The sequence below is a fragment of the Spinacia oleracea genome, chromosome 1, assembly GCF_020520425.1.
Source record: "Spinacia oleracea cultivar Varoflay chromosome 1, BTI_SOV_V1, whole genome shotgun sequence".
Taxonomy (NCBI): domain Eukaryota; kingdom Viridiplantae; phylum Streptophyta; class Magnoliopsida; order Caryophyllales; family Amaranthaceae; genus Spinacia; species Spinacia oleracea.
The window spans coordinates 71,823,094-71,847,163 of record NC_079487.1 but is presented as its reverse complement, the minus strand read 5'-3'; the positions used below and the strand labels follow the sequence as shown (position 1 = coordinate 71,847,163).

The window sequence follows — 24,070 nt, the reverse complement described above, 5'->3', positions numbered from 1 at the left end:
TCTTGGAATCATTTTATTCACACCTGCCGGAAAAATAAAATCGAATAAAATGCTAATAACTTGTTTGAATTGCATGAATGCTTTAATTTTCAAGTTATTACTCATGATAAATGTTTAGACATTGCATGCTTCAATGTATGTTTTAATTATTGTTTATAATTAAATATCTTGCACTGCAATAAATCCTTTTAGAAAGGTAACAGTAAATTTCCATGATTGGTAATGAATCCAAGAACGATTCACGGAAATGAGAGAAAATGAGCAATTTAAATGTACGTTTCTTTTAATGACGTTTATGGTTGTTTTCGAGTATCAAAATCGAATGGCAAACCGATTGGTGCTTGTGAATTCAAAATACAATGTAGTTTTGAGATCATAAAGCATTGAGTTTAAACACTCAGCTTTACCAATGGTTAACAACCTAATATCTTTGTCCATTTAATTCTCGAATGAGTCTAGTCCCTAGACATTCGAATAGATTGATTCTTAGAGAACTTTAGAAGCTTCTGGTAAGATCATCTAGTTGAAACAGAATATTCAACATAAATTAAATGGTAAAAACCTTGTTGGAGTGACATTGGAAATGTCTAACAAAGTATAAAAGTCAACACTAAAGAATTCAATTCTTAAGACTATAAGAAAGGGTACAAGAAATAGGAAAACGAGGAACAAATGAAAGGAATTTACGATTCTGTTTCTACCTATAAGTTTATGTTTAAAGAGAAGTGACCTAGCAATCAAACTTCCTTGGTATCATATACCGCTTGAGGTTCTTACTTCGGTAATAACTCAAACAATGGAAGCTAGGATACACTAATGACCTACAAGTGGGAAATGAAGCATGGCAATGCTACATTAGTTGTAGGGTCATCTAGTTTGTTTTAAGTCCTTTCAAAGGCTGGAACTTAATGGCTATTTTGTTCCATAATCAACATACCTAAATTTCTGTTTTCAAATACAGAAAGACTCACATTCAAGAAAAACAAAAACAATGTTTGTTTGTTTGAATGAAATGGTCAATTACAGGTTGAGTCAATATGCTTGATTAAAACAAACAACTCTTTAAAGAACTTTACTAGGTTCAAATCAACCCCTTGATTTGAGTTCCACTAATCTTTGGCATTGTTGCTTAGACCATATCAACAAGTTAACATTCAAAAGCTCTATTTTGATGGACTTTTGAAAGTTCATTGATTTCTAGATCAATTTAAGACGACTAGTCTTACTTGTTGAAAGTAACAAAAGATATGAACTATTGTTAGAACGCCTAGACAATAGAGTTCAAAGCTAAAGAAAGATTTTATGACTTTATTATTTCACATGGATTTGAGTGAATATAGGTTTATTTACTCAAATGTGATATAAGTTGAATCTGTTTGGCTAGTTCAAAGATTCAGAAGTATAAAATCCACTTGGCAAGAAATCATAAAGATCTAGGTTAGATCATGTTGATGATTACTTGAGACCAAATATGATCATCAATGATTGTGTGTTGTAATTTCACAATCTAAGTCCATAAGATATGGCATATCTTAGTTGGAATAATCGAAGTCAATTAGTACTTGATTCGATTAATGATGAATCATAAAGACTTTTCCTATAATTTCTAAAACAAAATGCTCAACTACCACAAAACTAAACCAAATTCGTCAAAGCTATTGAAAAGTAATTTCAGAATAACTTTTCATAAAATATATCTAGAGAGTTGCAAAACTCAGTGGGAGCTTAGTGTTTGTCATTCGACAAACTAAGGCCCAAGTATAGATATATGTTTCATTGTGATTTACTCAAATGAGACACAAGGGTATTGTTTCTACCACGAATTTTTGAGAACATAATTTTTGTTTGCTCGAAATAATGTCCTTTTGGAGATTCGTTTCCAAAATGACAAGTGGGAGAAAATAGACCTCGAAAGTTTTCGAGGCGAACAACAAACATAAACGGACATTCCGGAGGCTTTTCGAAGTGCTTCAGAAAATCCGAACTTATTCTTTAAGGACTTTAGAAATGGCTTTAAAGAATAGACATCTCTTAGAAGACTTTACAAGTGCTTCAAGGAGAACAGAATATTCAAAGGACTTTCAAGTGGCTATTGATATTCTATTGTATGATGTTCTATACCCAAGTAGGCATAGAGTTCAAATCACTGAAACTATGAGATTCTTCTATTAGATAGTGAAGAAACATGGAGTTCAGGTCACTGAAACTATGCAATTCTTCTATTAGATAGTGAATAAACCTACAACTTGCAGTCAAACTATTATCATGTAGATTAATGAGTTTGTGACCTGTAAGAAAGCTATGACGAAACCCAGATTCCCTAAAATGGTTAGAGACCATATATAAACTCAAATGTTTTAAATGGTTAGAGGCCATAAAACATACTCAATGTTTTGATGACAAAATTGAAATTTTGTTGATTTGCAAGAATAGTTTCACACCTATTGGTTGCAAGTTTGTTTTAAGGATAAAAATCATCAAACATGAAACTGTGTTCAAACACAAAGCTAGATTAGTTGCTAAAGGTTACAAGCAAATTCACGGCGTGGATTGTGTTGAAACCTCATGCATAATCGTAATGCTCAAGTCTATAAATCAAGCAATGATTGCATATTGGTACATATGGCAATTGGATGACAAAACAATTCCTCAAATAAAATGTTGGAATAAACTATGTACATGGTATGTCATAGGAATTGTGGATCCAAATAAATGCTTGAAAAAGAAAGCTAGCTTATGAAATCTAAGTACAGATTTAAGCAAGCAATTGGGAATTAGAAATGTATTTTAGTGAAGCTAATAAGTATTTTAGTTTCATAAAATCTACATGATTCTTATAGATATATAAGAAGTTTAGTGGGAGTACATAAAAACTTAATTGGTCCTGTGTGTATCACACACATATCTCTCTATTGTGAAATAACATTCAATGCTAATGACTTAGATTTGAAATTATTCATCAATGATGGACCAAGGCGAAACTTAGTACATACTGGGTATTAAGATCTATTTACAAAGATCTTATATTAATGTTTTGGATTAAGTAATGGCATTTACTAAATCAAACACGAAAGACTCCATTGGAGATATACGACCCATGTGAATAAATCTAAGTAAAGAATGTTTGAACTATGTATAAGCATTTACTAAGTTAAATATCAAAGTATCTAAATGAGATTCTTAACCTATATTATATGTCAAAGAATTTAGCTGGAATTAGTATCTACTGAAACTAGATGAGCTAAAGTTACATGAATAGAATTCAATTGGGAATTATTCTGCAAAAGAATTTATCATGTATGATATAATATAAGGATCGCCAAAAATGTATCGTATGACTTTAGGCATGACGAACATATACCAATCTCTATTGATCTAAGTGAAGATCAACTAGATTGAGATCAAGAATACTTAGGGTACTTGAAAAGGTACATAGGAATAGTTCTTGATTCAAGGAAATAAAGATATGCTAAATATTGATGCTACACGCATAAACACTGGCAAAGGATCAAGCAAGACCCTTTGGAGTTAACCATTGATAAGGACGAGCTATAGAGCATCGTGTTTTTGAAATGGCAACATGGATTGGAGACCATGAGTTGTTGCGTGGGAAATTAAATATTAATTTCTATGTTCTAAGATACAACTGGAAAGTCTTCCACATATCTGTGAACTGCTTGGATAAGTAAATCCAAACAAAGCATCACTAGCAACCTAAACAGTTGAAGTAAAAGTACTTATTGCCTAAGAAACAATAAAACAGAGTTGGTTATATTAATGAGTTCTTCATTGAACTTGGGAAGATCACATGTCTGTTGACTTAATGGTTCTTCATTGCAAAATGCGTAGAGCCACTAATCTAGCAAGAAAGAATAGATCACAAAATAAACATACTCAAAAGATCTTATCATCATATCTCGAAGAACATTCGATGAAAAGGATACTAAGATTAGCAAAGCATGATAACTAAACCTATGCAACAAGTGAGAAGCAACACTCACATTGTAGCACTGGAAATCAAGCATAGCTTTGAATTCCATGAAATGTTTTAAAGATGGGTTAGAGGCCCATGGTTGTAAAACGTTGGGGGTTGAACATTTATCATATATGAAATGTATTTTTCATATTCCATTTAATCTTGGTTTAGTATTAAATGATGAGTCCCTTCAATTTGACGATATAATCAAAGATAGACTGTCAGGACCAGTCCTGTGACTAAGAAATGTCTATCAAGTGAACTTGAATGTCAAAAGTTGAAAATGGTCCCTGGTCGGAGTTTTCTATAAAATTGGACGCATAGAAAACGTTAGACGACTAGAATGCAAGATGACTAGTAGTTCTGTTTCTTGAACTATGTGGACATGGCAATGTCATAATCATTTGCATAGATACTTACTTTGGGAAGACTAGTATCGGACAGACCTATGAAACTTTACTGTAAGAGATGAAAATCTGTCATAAGTAAATTTCATTAAAATTATTAGACACTAAATCCTCAATACCTGAGTGATTTGAGATTACTTGTTTGAGAACTGGTTGCTTTGACGTTGACCAACCGTCGCACCGTAAAAGGAGGCTATAAAGGCAACGCTCAGGTAATCACCTATCAAACGAAGTCTAGTCTCAAGATCGCAAGATTGGGATTGTCCTCCCATAAATCGGGATGAGATGCTTAAAAGTTGTACAAGGCCACTTGGAGAGCTAGAAACTGTGAAATGCATGGCCGTGCTCAGATGAATCATAGGCTATGATTATCTGCTTATTTGATCAGTTGAACTCTAAAACCGAGAAACACCTCTGGACATAATAAGGATGACAACTCTTACCTTATGTTCAAGAGCAAGCATCGAGCGACAAAGGAATTAGGAAATGCACACTTGTCCCTAAGGACAAGTGGGAGACTGAAGGAAATTATGCCCTTGGTCCAAGTATGCATTCAATGTTAAGTCTAATAAATGCGGTTCAGTATTAATTAACAAGTTAATAATTCAATGAGATCAAGTGAGCTGAATGCCTAGCTAGAGGCCGCTTCAGTTCAAGTGGAATTAATGATATTAATCCACAGCTTACTCTTGACTGAACCCGTAGGGTCACACAAATAGTACGTAAACGGATCAAGTATTTAATAGCATTAAATACTCTATCTATGGATATTCGGAATCGACGGATCTTGGTTTCAGTGGGAGCTGAGATCGTCACAAGCAAGAAATGAATACTCCGGAAACGATGATATTGCCGGAAACGGAAATATGGATCGTATCGGAAATATAAATATTATCCAAGTCGTAGATGTTGCCAGAAACGGAAACATGGTACGTATCGGAAAATATTATCGAAAATGGAAATATTGCCGGTGAAGGAAATAATGCCCTTGGTCCAAGTATGCATTCAATGATAAGTCTAATAAATGCGGTTCAGTATTAATTAACAAGTTAATAATTCAGTGAGATCAAGTGAGCTGAATGCCTAGCTAGAGGCCGCTTCAGTTCAAGTGGAATTAATGATATTAATCCACAGCTTACTCTTGACTGAACCCGTAGGGTCACACAAATAGTACGTAAACGGATCAAGTATTTAATGGCATTAAATACTCCAACTATGGGTATTCGGAATCGACGGATCTTGGTTTCAGTGGGAGCTGAGATCGTCACAGGCAAGAAATGAATACTCCGGAAACGATGATATTGCCGGAAACGGAAATATGGATCGTATCGGAAATATAAATATTATCCAAGTCGTAGATGTTGCCGGAAACGGAAACATGGTACGTATCGGAAAATATTATCGGAAATAGAAATATTGCCGGAATCGGAAATATTGCCGGAAACGGAAATATTGTCTGAATCGGAAATATTATCGGAATCGGAAAATAATTCCGGAAACGGAAATATTAAATATTTGTTCGAAACGGAAATTAATTCCGGAATCGAAAATATTAAATATTGTTCGTATCGGAAATAAATTCCGGAATCGGGAATTTAATCGGAAGCGTATCGTACGAATAAGCATCGGATGAGGCCTGCCGGACGAGGGCCCAGCACGAAGCCAGGCCATCGCCCAGCAAGCCAAGCGCGCCACACGAACAGCCAAGGCCACGCCAGGCCCAGCGCAAGGCCAGGCCCAGCAGGCCGTGGCAGCGCGCACAGCGCGCGCAGCGCGCGCAGCTGCGAGCATTGCTGCAGCTCGCGTGGGCTTGTAGCTCGCGTGGGCCGTGCGGCCGTGTGGGCTGTGCGCGGGCATGGCCTGCACGCTTGCGGGTCATGCTCGCGTAAGTGTTTGTGTTCGCATACGAAACCTAAAACATGCAGAATTCGTTTAATGATTAAATTCCTAATTCTATTTGATAAATTAATTAAATAAGAGTTTTATTATAATTCTAATTTAATTAATTCGTATCCTAATAGGATTCCAATTCTCTTTCCATACCCCTATAAATATGTGGCCTGGGTTCACAATTTATAACGAGTTATTCAAGTATTCAAAGTGAGTTTTGAGAGAAAAATTCAGTCACACATCTTGCTCAAAAGTGCCGAAAATTTATAGTACCTTAGGGGCGATTCTAGTTGGTCAATCTTAAGGCGGATCCGGACGTGCTGTGGACTATCTACGGAGGGACGACACTTGGAGTCCTAAAGACTTGTTCTTGTTCGGTTCGGGCGCAGCTAGGGAAGGCACGCAACAAAGAGTATGCATCTAAATTATGCTATATGATTATGTGTAAATAATATGTATTCCTGGCTTAATGGTTGTTTCCGCATGATTTATGAATTGTCATATGTATCATAACCTAACAGCCGGAATGGGAAATATTGCCGGAAACGGAAATATTGTCAGAATCGGAAATATTATCGGAATCGGAAAATAATTCCGGAAACGGAAATATTAAATATTTGTTCGAAACGGAATTTAATTCCGGTATCGGAAATGAATTCCGAAATCGGGAATTTAATTGGAAGAGTATCGTACGAATTAGCATCGGACGAGGCTCGCTAGACGAAGGCCCAGCACGAAGCCAGGCCATCGCCCAGCAAGCCACGCGCATCACCAACACACGCCAAAGCCTCGACCAGGCCCAGCGCAAGCCAGGCCCAGCCAAAGCCATGGGCGCGCGCGGACAGCAGCATGGGCCGAGTGCTGTGCGCTCAGCGTGGGCCGCAAGGCCTGCGCGGGTGTACGGTGCTCGTGCGATGCTCGTGTGCGAATCCTAAAGCTATCGGGATTTGATAAAAGATTAAATCCTAAACCTATTAGATAAAGTTTATTTAAATAGAGTCCTAGCAGGATTCTAATTAAATTAATTAGTATCCTAATAGGATTCCAGTTCCTTTTCCATACCTCTATAAATAAGTGCCTAGGGTCATTATTTACAGAGACGATTGAAGTATTCAAAGGGTAAGTTTTTGAAAGAAAATTCAGCCATACAATTGCGCAACAATAGCCGAAAATTCCTAGCACCTTAAGGGCGATTCTAGTTGGTCAATCTTGAGGCGGATCCGGACGTACTGTGGACTATCTACGGAGGGACGACATTTGGAGTCCTAAAGACTTGTTCTTGTTCGGTTCGGGCGCAGCTAGGGAGGGCACGCTACAAAGTGTATGCTCCTAAATTATGCTAAATGATTATGTGTAAATAATATGTTTCCTGGCATTAAGGTTTTCCGCATGATTTATGTTTTGTCATATGTATCATAACCTAACAAAATCCAAGTTTATGTACTCAACTTGCACCGAAAAGGGTTTTGGGTATGCAAAATGAAAGGCTATATATATTCAGGCAACTCCTCAATACTATTTGTATTTTAGGACCTTGGTCTCTTGTCAAAAGTTATGCATGGAATCCTTTCTCTACTTGCATCTGTGAGCTAATCATCTCTTAAATACAGTGCAAAAAAAACAAACTCAACCACTAAATACAAAATCAACTAGCGACCATGATTTCCAATCCATTACTTACTCACCAACATCTTCTCAATATTACCACCACCGCGCATAAAAACATCGGAAAAAAAACAAAAACTACTATCGATGCACTATATACAAACTGGATCCGTCCAATACCAATAACCAACCCAAAGCGATAAAACAATAACTACAAACCCCGTTCGTAGAACGGGCACAAGAACTAGTTGATGATTGAATAGATATTGTGAAGTGTTCTATGTAGTACATGCTGGAATTCAAAATCTCGCTCATCACAAGAGTTTCTTCTTGTTCTGTGTTATGATCTGTTAGCCAAGGGAGTGAACCGAAATATTTTTGCTCATTTGCACAAATGAGTAAATTTACTTTGCTCATTTTCACAATGAGTAAATTTATTTCCATTGCAAGCCTTTTGCTTTTGTTTTCAACTCTAACTTTATTAGTCAATGCCATATCTTCCGTTTCATTATCATCTGATTCTACGAGATCAAGCAATATGCGAGAAACTGAAGCCATTGTTTTCGGTTCAGTTTTACTGATTACTATGCTGTTAGAGAAAAAACAAGATACCAGATTTACTTGTTGGTTTCAGAACTCTAAATTTGGATCATCTAAGTCATTTTTATCTTGCTTTTCTAGTAAAACCTCAATTTCTTTTCTTCCTCAAACACTTGTTCTTCCTATTTTTCTTTTTCACTACTGTGAAATTTCTTTTCCAACTCCTTAAGCCGTTTTATTATAGACATTCTCTCTTCCTCCAGCTCTTAAAGTGAATCTTCAATTGCACCCCATTGGTTGGAGCATCCCATAAGAGAAGTGTCTTTTGAAACATTGCTATCTTCAACTTTGTTATAATGATGATTTAAATCAATAGATAGCACATCACTATTATTGTTAATGCTGCAAGACGGTATGAAATTCCCACTGCATTTCTTAAACAACTGCATCGCCTTCTCTTTTGTACCGTACTAAAGCAACCTTTTCTGGTTCAGGAAAGTTTTATTCTGGATAGGAGGTCTTGAGGTGATAGGCGCTGCCCAGATCATAAATATGAGGTTGGCCAGGTTTGGGATGGTCCAAAATGGAGTGATGCAACTACTAATTTAGAAGTTTAAGGTCGGGTAGAGGACAAGAATGCAAAGAAAGAAGCCAATACAGTGAGAAATCAATGTGATGAGAGGAGCCGACCACAAATATGAGGGTGACCGACCTTGGGACGGTCCAAGTTGGAGTGATGTTACTACAGTGCCAAATTTTCCAGTAGTGCATGGCTGGGAAGAGGATTAAAGTAAGATTGCAGAAGTGGCTAAAGACGTAACCAAATTAAGACCTGGGAATGATTGTTGGAACCATGGTATGCACGACATAAAACAACAACAAGATACATCATCTAGTATAAGCAAACCTAAGATCCAGGATCAAAAGCAGCCACTTCAGTGGACAATAGAAATTAGAAAATAAGTTTCCGGGGTTGCTCAGGTCTACCTTGCTGTTGTTTTTGTCAACTTGGACCAGCGTTGACTTCTGCCCTTGTTGCTTCTTATGTTGTTGATGTTGGTCTGTCGTTGATGTAAGTTTTCTACTCAAGTGATGCCTATTAGCTCAAGTTTTTGAATAATTTTGATTTACCTTTTTTTGGGTTTTTGCTTTACTTTTGTTGATTCTATTTAAAAACACTAGCCTACTAGCTCAATGGATGGAGCATTGTGCAAATGCACAAAAGATGTGGTATCGAATCCCACGTAGGTTAAACGTTGCTTTTTATATTGTTTTATTTACTTTTGGGTTAATATTATTTAATTCTCATCAGTTCATGTTCTTTATGAGCTATTATGTTTCAAGAAATAAAGAACCAACGTCAAAGAAACAGATTTATTTTGCTCATTTTCAGAGACAAGTAAATATATTTTGCTCCTTTTTTTGGTGGAATAGAGAAAATTTATTACCAAAAGGAAGTAATACACGTAATATCCAAAACAAAAAAACAAAATACCTCAGTTAAGGGAGCACATCCCAATTCCCTAACTGACACAAACAACAAAAAGACAGGACCAACAAGCTAAACAAAACACAAGCAGAACCAGCAGCCATAAGAAAGCATCAAGACCACATGTAGCGACAAAACCCCAACAACAGCAGGCCACCGATATAACAGAAGCACACATATGCACCGGCAGCAACATTGCAGTAGAAACAACAGTGCAACAAAACACTAGTGCAGCAGAAGCAACAACTTCACCAGAACACACCTGCAAGAACAGCCTGCAACAAACAAGCAGTAGCAGCAGCACCGAAAGAAAAAACCAGGCCAAAGGCCACAAACAACCAAGCAAGGCAGCAGCTCACCAGCCATGCCACAGGCCAGAACAAGTACCAAGGCACAAGCCATTATACCAGCTATGAAAATGAACGCGTGGTCTCTTGCTTCAACCACCAGCGATCAGAAGGGACATTTTCTCGCAATAAGAACCTCGAGACTTTATCCCTTATTAATAACATTAAAAGTTAAAACCTTAGTAGTTACAACAATGAAACAAATGAGCAAATTAAAATCCGGACTTTAATATTTGCTCATTTAGATTCAATGAGCAAAAATTTTAAATTGAAACTATATATTTGCTCAATTAGACACAATGAGCAAAAGTTTAAAGTTGGGATTAGTATTTGGTCATTTAGACACAATGAGCAAAATTTTAAAATACGAACTTTAATATTTTCTCATTTAGACTCAATGAGCAAAATTTTCAAATCGAAACTATAATATTGGCTCATTTAGACACAATGAGCAAACGTTTAAAGTTCGGACTTTAATATTTGTTCATTTAGACACAGTGAACAAAACTTTAAAATCCGAACTTTAATATTTGCTTATTTAGACACAATGAGCAAAAATTTAAAATCGAAACTATAATATTTGCTCATTTAGACTCAATGAGCAAAACTTTTAAACTGAAACTATAATATTTGCTCATTTAGACACAATGAGAAAAAGTTTAAAGTTGGGATTAATATTTGGTCATTTAAACACAATGAGCAAATTAAAATCCGAACTTTAATATTTGCTCATTTAGACTCAATGAGCAAAATTTTCAAATCGAAACTATAATAATGGCTCTTTAGACACAATGAGCAAACGTTTAAAGTTCGAACTTTAATATTTATTCATTTAGACACAATGAAAAAAACTTTAAAATTCGAACTTTAATATTTGCTCATTTAGACACAATGAGCAAAAAATTTAAATCGAAACTATAATATTTGCTCATTTAAAAACAATAAGCAAATGTTTAAAATCCGAACTTTAATATTTGCTCATTTAGACACAATGAGCAAATTTTAAAATCTGAACTTTAATATTTGTTCATTTAGACACAATTAGCAAAATTTTAAAATCGAAACTATAATATTTGCTCATTTAAACAATTAAACAGAATGAGCAGAAGTTTAAAGTTCGGATTTTAATATTTGCTCATTTAGACACAATGACCAATATTTGAAAATCAAAACTTTAATATTTTCTCATTTAGACTCAATGAGAAAAAATTTCAAAATCAAAACCATAATATTTGTTCATTTAGACACAGTGAGCAAATTTTTAAAATCCGAACTTTAATATTTTCTCATTTAGAAACAATGAGTAAAATTTTAAAATCCGAACTTTAATATTTGCTCATTTAGACTCAATGAGCTAAATTTTTAAATTGAAACTATAATATTTGCTCATTTAGACACAATGAGCAAAAGTTTAAAGTTGGGATTAATATTTGGTCATTTAGACACAATGAGCAAAATTTTAAAATCTAAAATTTAATATTTGCTCATTTAGACTCAATGAGCAAAATTTTCAAATCGAAACTATAATATTGGCTCATTTAGACACAATGAGCAAATGTTTAAAGTTCGGACTTTATTATTTGTTCATTTTGACACAATGCAAAACTTTAAAATCCGAACTTTAATATTAATTTGCTCATTTAGACACAATGAGCAAAAATTTAAAATTGAAACTATAATATTTCCTCATTTAAAAATAATAAGCAAATGTTTAAAATTCGAATTTTAATATTTGCTCATTTCGACACAATGTGCAGATGATTAAAATCCGAACTTTGATATATTTGCTCATTTAGACACAATGAGAAATATTTGAAAATCCAAACTTTAATATTTGCTCATTTAGACTCAATGAGCAAAAATTTCAAAATCGAAACCATAATATTTGCTCATTTAGACACAATGAGCAAATGTTTAAAATCCGAACTTTAATATTTTCTCATGTAGAAACAATGAGCAAAATTTTAAAATCCGAACTTTAATATTTGCTCATTTAGAATCAATGAGCAAAATTTTAAAATCGAAACTATAATATTTGCTCATTTAAACACAATGAGCAAAAAGTTTAAAGTTCGGATTTTAATATTTGTTCATTTAGACACAATGAGCAATATTTGAAAATCCAAACTTTAATATTTGCTCATTTTGACTCAATTAGCAAAAATTTCAAAACGAAACTATAATATTTGCTAATTTATAAGAATGAGAAGCGATCTTAACCATCCAAACGAACTAAAAAATTTGCTCATTTTTTATAGTTTACAAAAATGAGCAAATATTTTTGCTCATTTTTTATTTATTTTACACAAATGAGAAAATATTTTTAAATTTTAATTGCAATAGAATTGATTCAAACGTAAGGAATAATCAAGCAGGAGAACTAATATCATAAACAAAATACAAAGAGTTGCCTATGTAGGATTTGAACTAACATCATTGTGAAATCGCACAAAGCTCTACCAATTGAGCTAATAGGCATAACTTGCATGTTGGTACCAACACAATTAAAACCATCTTTCCGAATCACTTTACAACTCATTATATTAACAATTCTATTTTTCTCACACTTACACAATTTTGCAGAAACAAACACAAACCAAATCAAATAGACGTGGAATTAGTCGAATATTTATCAAACTCTCACTAGTATGCAAGGTTTATGTCCATCTTCATGCCTCACTACATGAATTACTTAATCGATCTCAAAAGAAACTAGATAGCCTACAAGCTTTTAAACATCACAAACCAGCAACCAAGCAAAGGAAGGTTGTTGTTCAGTTACCTATAAAAGGCTATTGTATGTCTGCTACTCCGAATCTCATCTTAACAGCCCTTCCTGACCTGCCAATGCAAAACCATATTCATATTCCAGTATATGTTTGAGTGACCATGATTCTCAGATTTGTTTATGCGTAGTACGTCTTTTGTATTATAATGTATGAAATCACCTACGATATTATTAATAGAATCTAACAAAAACCCAGAATAATCATCTAAATACTAATACAAAAAACTCAGAAATTAAAACAAAAAGACAGAGAGATGAATACGTTTATGAAATTTGCTTAAGGTCCTTTGCAAAAAAATAAAATTTGAAAGGTTGTTTCTCGCAAAATACGGGTTTTAAAGGTTGTTTTTGGCAAAATTACCTTATTTTAATAATCCTTTTTTTGCTATTGACATTATATTATATGTTACATTATCATTGTCATTAAGTGTTTCCTTTACATTTTATTTAGATTAATTTAATAATAACCTTAAATATTTTTTTTATGTATTTATGTCTTAGAATAAAAAAGTAATTATGAATTTACATAAATAATTTAAATTTTTATAATACCTAAAGTGTCAAGCAATGTAAGTTTTTCTAACTGTTTATAAAATGCCCTCGTGCATTACACGGGTCAAATTGCTAGTTGTACTAAAATAGAGACTATGAGTGACACGTGTCACTTTCTGGTGAATTTTTTTTTCCGTCAAAAATATTTTTCTTTGTTTCGATAACTTTTTATGTAAAAGATTCAATATATTTAACTAAAAGTTTATTAATTTTTTGATAATTTGTTAAAAACTTTTGTACTCCATAGTCCATACTACATTATTTTAGAACATTTTTTTGTTAATCAAATACTTTATAAAAAACTCAAATTATAAGTTGATTATAAAATATCCGTGCGTGCAATATTTTTGCAAAAGAGGCACAAAAAGCTTCAGCAGCCCATTGGTTCAATCTTAAGTTTAAAGATCAAGGTTCCGAACCTTGGCTGCAGCAAGAAATGTGGTGTTGATCATGGGAAAACTAACATTAATCGATCTGTTGAAGTAATCAGTACAAGTAACACCCAAAAATAAACTAAACATTATAACAACATTAGTGCCACAAGAACACATTTATTTGTCCAATATTCTAAACTGATATTACGTATTACAATAAAATAAAAGCTACTTTAGTTGACCAGAATAGTTGATATGAAGGGTCTAGCAGAGGACCTATTATTTCAATATTTGGGTGGATAAAATGTAAAAGAAAAACCAGCCTGGTAGCTTTTGAAGCATTTGATGAAATCCCTTAGCCATAGAAGTAGTTAAATGGTTGTTCCAGTCACCAACCTCCCCTTTCCTAAACAAAGCCTTGTTCTCAACCCATGGATAAAATTTTCCAGTCTTATTAACCTCCATTTCTTTCATACTTTTAATGCTACAAAGCTCGATTATTTCATCGATAACATTCTTTTTATCTTCTTCCTCCGAAAACGGGCAACCAACAAACTCAGCTAACCTTTTCAAATGAGCTTTTGGTTCTTTCTTCAGCCCTTCATACTCCAGGAATAACACATGTTTCGGATTTTTCTGGGTCTCCTTCCAATACCCCAACAGATGGTCTTCATAGGGGCCAAAAGGGGACACGCCCGTACAATACTTACCTAAATATTCCTCCATCATTTCCTTACTTGGGTTAACACCCTTGCTTATCTCAAATTGAAGATAAAAATGCCATATTGACACGAAAGTGTCTAAAGGATTTCGAGAAACATAAACAATTCGACATTTGGAACCTTTGATTGAGTCTGGCAATGATAGATATGGCATGTGGGTAGCAAAGAGTCGAGGTGAGGGTACATCAAGTATGTTGTCTGGTGGTGTTCCATTGAAGTTTTTGTAAACTTCGATTTCAAGGTGGAGTACTATCTCATGAGGGGTTTTGGTGTGAAAAGGGAGTTTAGAAAGATCACCACATAAGTTATTCCGATTAACAATGGCGAAAAGGAGGGATTTTAGCCATGTCGTACCAGTTTTTGGTAGACTAGCTAAGATGATATCGGAATCTTTAGCTTCAAAGTTGTTTTGGAATGAGGTTACGCCTTCAAATAGAACATTTAGACACCAAAAACCTTGATAAACTTTCATTGGAAACCCAAACCATGATTCTTCTTTCAATTGGTCTTCTGTTTTCAGGGTTGTGGGATCTGATGAGTTTGCCATTGTAAACGACAAGGAAATGCTCTGTATTTTTTGTGTATTAGTCTTAGCTTACTTAGACTAGGTTTTATGCGTTTCTTTAAATAATCAGTGGGCTGTGCACTTGTGTTGTACGGAGTATATTACATTTGCATTGTTTTATTTTATTTTATTTTATGAAAAGATAATACCTCGTACCATATTACATAAACACGTCTTCATTTCTGTACATTACATTTTCATTTGTTTTATTTTATACTAGATTTAACCTATGATTTATATAGTAGTTTATTTTATTTTTATTCATTATTTAACATGTTATATACTCAACTCAAATAACAATTTCTGTACAAAAAAATACATAAACTACTATATAAATCATAATTGTTCGAATAACAATTTAGCGTTTATTACTACGTATGACTAAATAAAATCAGGTATATAAATCCGCAGTTTCTTGTTTCTTGTTTCTCTCTTGAATCTTCTTTCACCCGCTTATTCACATTTATTCATATTTAAAGGGAGTATAAACCTTGTCACTTAAATATGAAACTAAATCCTTTGAGTAATCATTCGTATAAATTAACTTACTTGACACTTGAGTATAAAACCAAATTCTTTTGAATTAATTTTATATACTAAGTCGTCATTCATATATAATTCCACCTCCACTTTTAATTCTACGTATCTTTCCACAAATCGTATTATTGGAACTTGCTCATAATCATAAAAAAAAATTATTAAAAAATCAGATTAATTATATTACAAAATAATATGGCTTCAAAATTAGAGTTCACTCTGTATGAGAGTGTGTATTTACTTAATTTCTTAATTCGTCTCTCAATTGTTTAGGATAATGGCTATTAGGGACCAATACAGAATACAGATGTATGTATGTTGCAGTTTATTTGACAAATGTGAGGAGCTTCGAATTTGGAACTCTGATAATGATTTATAGGGACCAACACAGAGTAGTGTTCATTGGAAAAGTGTTGGCGGCCTAGGCACCTCGTAACCCTACGACCAAGTGCCTGAATATGGCGTTAGGACTTTGAGATCCCGCTCACGATGAGCTGCCTCCGATGCCAAGACCGTGCTAAGGGTGGAGGTACTTGTGGGTTTGATACGTCAAACCAAGACTTCGTATGTTTGTGAGGAAATGAATGTAACTACTTATTTTAAATGGGTAGATTTATAGGGGTAGTTGCATTATTCTAAAATTGAATGATAAAGGGTTTAAAACAAAATAACAACTTTATCTCATTATACTCCATCTTTATCTTATAATTTGGTATTTAAACTATGATTTTGTGACTGGACAATCTTACGTGGACGCTCTTAATGCTCTTGAAAAAACTCCCCTTTATATATATATATATATATATATATATATTATATATATATATATATATATATATATATATATATATATATATATATATATATGAAAAGATCGACAATACCTCGTACTATATTAAATAGACACGTCTTCATTTAGTACTCTTTTACACTCAACTTTTTTAATTCAATTAATAAAAATATTATTTTTCATTGGCCGAAACCATTAGATTTCCTACGTAGCACTCTAATAATTCACCAAAGACCCAGTAAAAGATAATAAGAGATAAATTTTGAAATTTCTTACTAGATAAATAAAGACCCATTAAAATTGTCATATCTATACTAATATATTAAAAGGCGTTTTGGAAAACGTCTATGTGTCACGTAGTACTCTTCCCTTTGCGCCACATCATTCACTCACCAAGTGGTATGTCATGTCATGGATAACCAAAAATCAACACAACGAGGTTTGAACTCTAGACCTCATGTCTGAATGATAATTCTCATTACCATCTTAACCAACCACCAATTGTGGTTTATTTCTTCACATTAATTTATAAATAAATGTTAACATGAAGTCTAAACCAACTAAATTTTTATTTGATTTTTTATTTTCTATGGAATATTTTGAAAAAAAATAAATAATTAGGACAACTATGAAAAAACATGATGTCATGAATCTCATAAGCATCAACTATAGAAATACCTTGCATGGCTGCTTATATCTAATTTGGTGTTATTAATTTAAAGCACTTAGTTTCACTAGAAAACAAATTATACAATTGTAAGATGATCTAATTGAAAAATTATTTGGCATGATAATTGACGTAGTGTGTCTGTGTAGTTGACAAACTTAATTGATGTTTTTCACTTTAAGGTATACATGCATTTCGTCAAATATTGAGCTCAAGAAAAATCTAAAATTTTAACTATTCAATGTAGCGATCGGGACATCGCCCGAGCCACACACTAGTTCATTGATTATAAAAACAATCACGGTTCTAATTATCTCTTAAAGTTGAAAAACAAATCTCAAAAAAAAAATTGAATTTAATCCGTGCATTGCACGGGATTTAAATCTAGCATTACTCTATATTCCTTTTATGGTGTCCCTTTAATTTGTCTTATGTCTTAAATGGTAAAACCAACTTTCTCTGTGTATCTTTTTTCTAATGGATCCACTCTACCAACTCATGTTCATATTTTACGCACAATTTTTAATAAAGTGGTTTTGAAGGACAATCTTTTAGGAGTGCTTTTGAAGGACAATATTTTAAAAACGGATGAAATATTAGACATTTTAGGTGGCTATTAAATATTTGGAAAAGAGTCCAAATCTTAATAGATTAGTGGATGTTTTACGAATATAAAATAATTCATTGTCTTCTTAGCTTTCGACAACGCATGTTGATATGGGGGGATGATACACCTCTTGTCAACAACGGGTATTTTGCCTATACCCAATGTTAAAATGGCATTTTTGCGTAATATATTGAACAATCAAACAAAGTAATAAAATATTAGCAATAATTACCATATCTTAATAAGACAATGACAATATTTATACAAATGATTATAGTACATATACTAGATTAAATTCCGTGCACGCACGGATTTTGACAATTTTTTCACAAAATATTTAACTGAATATCTCACAAATAATTGCATAGTTATAACATTTTTAACATACTCGTTTAAATTTATTCATCTAATATGCATATTTAAAATGCTAATATGATAATTTGATCAAAATATTGAGTGATATATTTTCTATTATTAATATAGCGATTTGACTAAAATATTACTAATTTAGAATAATTATTATTACGTCGTAACTATTATTGCCATAATTTATAAACTTAATTTTGGTTTCCATACATAAATAGTTAATAAAAAAAAGGAAGAGTATAAAAATAAAATAAAATAGATACACTTTTGGGAAAGTGGTTTTTGACGGGAAAAAATCACACCAGAAATTGACACGTGTCATTCATGGTGTCTCTTTTAGTATATAGTAATAGATAATAGATATGACAACAATTTACCTATTCATTCCTAGTGTCTCTTTTAGTATCTTTTTCTATTTTATTTTATTGGGTAGTTATGACTTTAATACAACAGTGATAATATTTATATAATACTCCATCCGTCTCTTTTTGTTCTTTACGTTTTTTCTTTTTGGGTATTTCAAAATATTCTTTACATTTCCTTTTATATTAACACATAAATGACTTAGTTTTCTATCAAAATTTGTGTCCAATTATTATTTTAACCAATTAAATTCATTGGGTCATTTAATCTCTCACATTTTTCCATTAGGACATTAAAAAAATTCTCATTTTCCAATATCAGAACTTTGATAAAAGTGAAAACATTATAAATAAACGTAATTTATCTTGTTTAAATAAAAAAATTGAGGAATCTCGATGCAAATTAATTAATCGTTAAAACACGTGAAAAATATCAAACGTAAAGAACAAAAAGAGATGAAGGGAGTACTAATAATTATTTATACAAACGTTGACAAAATATAACAAGTCAACAACACTTTACCCACTCCATTTAAATATGATTCACCTTTTCCCTTTTTTTTATGCGGGTATGGGATAAGTATCATGCCTCTATTAGTCTATTGATATGAAATTGACACAAAGGATTGAAGCAATTTCTTGACGTCGACCATGATACGAGAATCCAAGAAACCTGATCGTTTTATGTGTGGATAATATATTCTACCATTATCGATTTATGTACGGGTAACTGATTATTGGTTTGAGCGAAAATATGGGCCACTGCAAAGGGTGCTGATATAGGTTTCATATCGTGACAAAAAAGTGTTAGTTTTATCGGTTTTTTCATGAAATGCCCTTGAGGTTTCACGAAATTCACCAAATATACCTGCGTGTTTCAATATACATTGTATACCCCTATTTTTAAAAAAATGCACCAAATATCCTTATATTTAACGGAAGTCTAACTCTGTTAATATTAACTACTTAACCCATAATTAACCTACTAAATTACTAAATTACCCCTCCCTTAATATCTCTTCTTCCACTCTATTCTTTCACTCTCAACTCACTTTCAATTACTACCGCTCCTTTCTCTTCGATCTCCTGCACCATGTCAGCCTCTTTCTCATTCGTCCACCACTACAACCGTTCACATTTTCTCCTGACCTCGCCTGACCCTTCGCCGCCCCAGCCACCTTCTCGTTCACCACCACCAATGGACCAACAACACAAGCTACTGCTTCTTTCTCTTCGATCTCCTGCGCCTAGTAACCACCACCACCAACTCACTTCCCCCTTATCCGAACTCCGACATTCCCTCGTCAATTTGCACCGCCAACATCCACACAAAACAATTTTTGTAAATCCAAGAACCCTAATTCCCAAATTCAATCACATACCCAAACTTAATTTTCCTACAAAATGGATTTTGATTCAAACGACAGCAATAAACAAAATTCAATCGACGAAACAAACAACCACAACAATAACCCCCCACTGTCAAAATCAAATCTAACTGATAGAGCGGTGGGTAGCTGGGGCGTAATTCATCATTATCATGGAATGTTGGGTGGAATTATGGGTGGCCTGTTTCAATTCATCATCATTAATTGCTACCCACAGCTTAATTAGCTAGGTTGATTTTAGGTTTGGCTTTGACATCATGATAAATGGCAAGTGAAACCCGTGAATTTAACAAGAGGGCAGAGTTCAGAGTAAGGGATTGAATACTCAGATGAAGAATCAACTGGAGGAGTTTCTGATGCCATTGTTGTAGGAGAGAGAAAATGTGAGTAACAACATCAAGAAATGGGTTTTCTGGGAGATGGATTTCGGGTGTTTACTGATGTAAATACCTGTTTATGGGGAATACCAGTACTAATGTCTGTGTTCATGATGTTTGATGATGGTGGTGGGGGCGATGTATCAAGCTGTCAGTAATGGCTAGAGGAGACTGAAAGCAGGGAAGTGGAGAGGAAAAAGAAAAGGAAGAAGGATTGTTTTTAAAAGGTTAATTTGTTAATTAGGAATAAATGAGTTAAGTAGGAGTAATGGATAACTAATTAGATGTTAATTTAGATTGATTCGGGATAATGACTAACGACGTTAACGTCCATTAGCCTTTGAGGGTATTTAGTGCATTTTTAAAAAAAAATAGGGGTATACTATGTATTTTGAAACACGCGGGTGTATTTGGTGAATTTCGTGAAACCTCAGGGGCATTTCATGAAAAAACCGTAGTTTTATTTATGATGTGTCAGTCATTTATTAGTACTCACTAACATATTAATAGTGCGCGTGTGATTAACGATTTATATTCTAAATAGAAATTTACAAGAAATCTGGTAGACAATTATCATTGAAATAGAGTTTATAGGTATTCTCCATATTAAAATTAATGATGGACTAAAATTTTATTGCTCATTCGGTGTCTTATTTATTAAAACTATTAAAACAAATAAGGAAACATAGATAAAATTATTTTCATTCCAACCACTTGTGTCAAGCATAGAGTTATCTCATACCCCTAATTGATATAGCCGTGTACAACCAACTTGACTGTACCCCCGTAAAAAACGACGCATAGCGGGAAATTATTAAAATAAAAAAACTATATCACGTGATTTCTTTTTAACAAAAACATTGCATATAAATTTTTCAAATATCATAAAGCTCTCATTTTTGTTTTCTCTCTCCCCAAAAGTTTCTCTCTCCTCATTTTTGTTTTCTCTCTCCCCAAAATTTTCTCTCTCCTCATTTTTATGTGAATTTTTGTTTCTAATCTCGAGTAACAATGTCAATCGGAGAATCCGCTTGTGTTTGCGCCGCCCTTATCCTTCACGAGAATGATATCGTTGCCACTAGCTGTAAACTTCTTCTCTCTTTTCTCCTTTTTTTGCTTTTAATTTTCTTAATTTTTGTGGTTTTTTATTGAATTTATATGTTTATTAGAAGAATGTCTTTGATAATTCAGTAGATTATTCCTTTTATGTTCTACGTTTGTGCGCACATCAATTTTTATGTGATTTAAAAAATTTATGTTTGAATCTCCACTTTCTTGCACATCAATTTTTATGTGATTTAGAGCATATGTATTGTTTGTAATGTCTTTTTGTATTGTTTGTTCTGTCTTGTTGTACGGTTTGTTTTTTCTTGTTGTACAGTTTGTTTTTTCATGTTGCTTTTTTTAATTCATCATAAAATTGTGTTAGGTTATGATACATATGACAAAACATAAATCATGCGGAAAAACCATTAAGCCAGGAAACATATTATTTACACATAATCATTTAGCATAATTTAGATGCATACACTTTGTAGCGTGCCCTCCCTAGCTGCGCCCGAACCGAACAAGAACAAGTCTTTAGGACTTCAAGTGTCGTCCCTCCGTAGATAGTCCACAGCACGTCTGGATCCGCCTTAAGCTTGACCAACTAGAATCGCCCTTAAGGTTACTAGGATTTTCGGCTATTTGGGTTGCAAGTGTTTGGCTGATTTTTGCTCAAAAAACTTACCTTTGAATACTTCAAAATCGTCTATCAAATATGTGACCCTAGGCCCTTATTTATAGAGTTTATGGAAAGGAATTATAATCCTACTAGGATATGGATTTATTAATTAGAATCCTATTAGAACTCTAAATAATAAATTTAATCTTTTAGGATTAGGATTTAATCAATGCACGAATTCCGATAGGATTAGGATTCGTTACGAACACGAGCACACGCACACGCATGCACGCCCGCACGCAGACCTTGCGGCCCACGCCGAGCGCACAGCGCATGCGGCCTCGCAGCCCATGAGCTTCGTGCGCGCCCGCCAGTGCTTGGCTGGGCCTGGCCTTGCGCTGGGCCTGGTCGAGCACTTGGCGTGCGGCTTGCTGGGCGTTGGCCTAGCCTCGTGCTGGGCCTTCGTCTAGCAAGTCTCGTCCGATGCTAATTCGTACGATATGCTTTCCGATTAAATTCCCGATTCCGGAATTCATTTCCGATACGAACAATATTTAATATTTCCGATTCCGGAATTAATTTCCGTTTCGAACAAATATTTAATATTTCCGTTTCCGGAATTATTTTCCGATTCCGATAATATTTCCGATCTGACAATATTTCCGTTTCCGGCTATATTTCCGATTTCGGTAATATTTCCATTTCCTATAATATTTTCCGATACGTACCATGTTTCCGTTTCCGGCAACATCTACGACTTGGATAATATTTATATTTCCGATATGATCCATATTTCCGTTTCCGGCAATATCATCGTTTCCGGAGTATTCATTTCTTGCTTGTGACGATCTCAGCTCCCACTGAAACCAAGATCCGTCGATTCCGAATATCCATAGATGGAGTATTTAATGCCATTAAACACTTGATCCGTTTACGTACTATTTGTGTGACCCTACGGGTTCAGTCAAGAGTAAGCTGTGGATTAATATAATTAATTCCACTTGAACTGAAGCGGCCTCTAGCTAGGCATTCAGCTCACTTGATCTCACTGAATTATTAACTTGTCAATTAATACTGAACCGCATTTATTAGACTTAATATTATATGCATACTTGGACCAAGGGCACTATTTCCTTCAGTCTCCCACTTGTGCTTAGGGACAAGTGTGCATTTCCTAATTCCTTTGTCGCTCGATGCTTGCTCTTGAACATAAGGTAAGAGTTGTCATCCTTATTATGTCCAGAGGTGTTTCTCGATTTTAGAGTTCAACTGATCAAATAAACAGATAATAATATCCTATGATTCATCCGAGCACGGCCATGCATTTTACAGTTTCTAGCTCTTCGAGTGGCCTTGTACAACTTTTAAGCATCTCATCCCGATTTATGGGAGGACAATCTCAATCTTGCAATCTTGAGATTAGACTTCGTTTGATAGGTGATTACATGAGTGTTGCCTTTATAGCCTCCTTTTACGGTGCGACCGTTGGTCAACGTCAAAGTAACCAGTTCTCAAACAAGTAATCTCAAATCACTCAGGTATTGAGGATTTAGTGTCTAATAACTTTAATGAAATTTACTTATGACAGATTTTCATCTCTTACAGTAAAGTTTCATAGGTCTTTCCGATACTAGTCTTCCCAAAGTAAGTATCTATGCAAATGATTATGACATTGCCATGTCCACATAGTTCAAGAAACAGAACTACTAGTCATCTTGCATTCTAGTCCTCTAACGTTTTCTATGCGTCCATCTTTATAGAAAACTCCGACCAGGGACCTTTTTCAACTTTTGACATTCAAGTTCACTTTATAGACATTTCTTAGTCACAGGACTGGTCCTGACAGTCTATCTTGAATATATCGTCAAATTGAAGGGACTCGTTATTTAATACTAAACCAAGATTAAATGGAATATGAAAATATATTTCATATATGATAAATGTTCAACCCCATTGTTTTACAACCATGGGCCTCAAACCCATCTTTAAAACAGTTCATGGAATTCAAAGCTATGCTTGATTTCCAGTGCTACAACGTGAGTGTTGCTTCTCACT

At 34.0% G+C, this 24,070-nt stretch overlaps 1 protein-coding gene across 1 annotated transcript; it reads right to left on the bottom strand.

Annotated features, from left to right (window-relative positions):
* Window positions 1-14,129: 14,129 nt before the first annotated feature.
* LOC110778404 (cytosolic sulfotransferase 5-like) lies at window positions 14,130-15,294 on the bottom strand. Its single transcript, XM_021982966.2, has one exon. It carries the CDS (start codon window positions 15,235-15,237, stop codon window positions 14,248-14,250), a length of 990 nt encoding a protein of 329 aa, XP_021838658.2. The 5' UTR covers window positions 15,238-15,294; the 3' UTR covers window positions 14,130-14,247.
* Between the last annotated feature and the right edge of the window lie 8,776 nt (window positions 15,295-24,070).

What these genes read in the sequence shown, in the direction of transcription:
- LOC110778404 (XM_021982966.2), bottom strand. Translation starts at nt 15,237, where the DNA reads ATGGCAAACTCATCAGATCCCACAACCCTGAAAACAGAAGACCAATTG.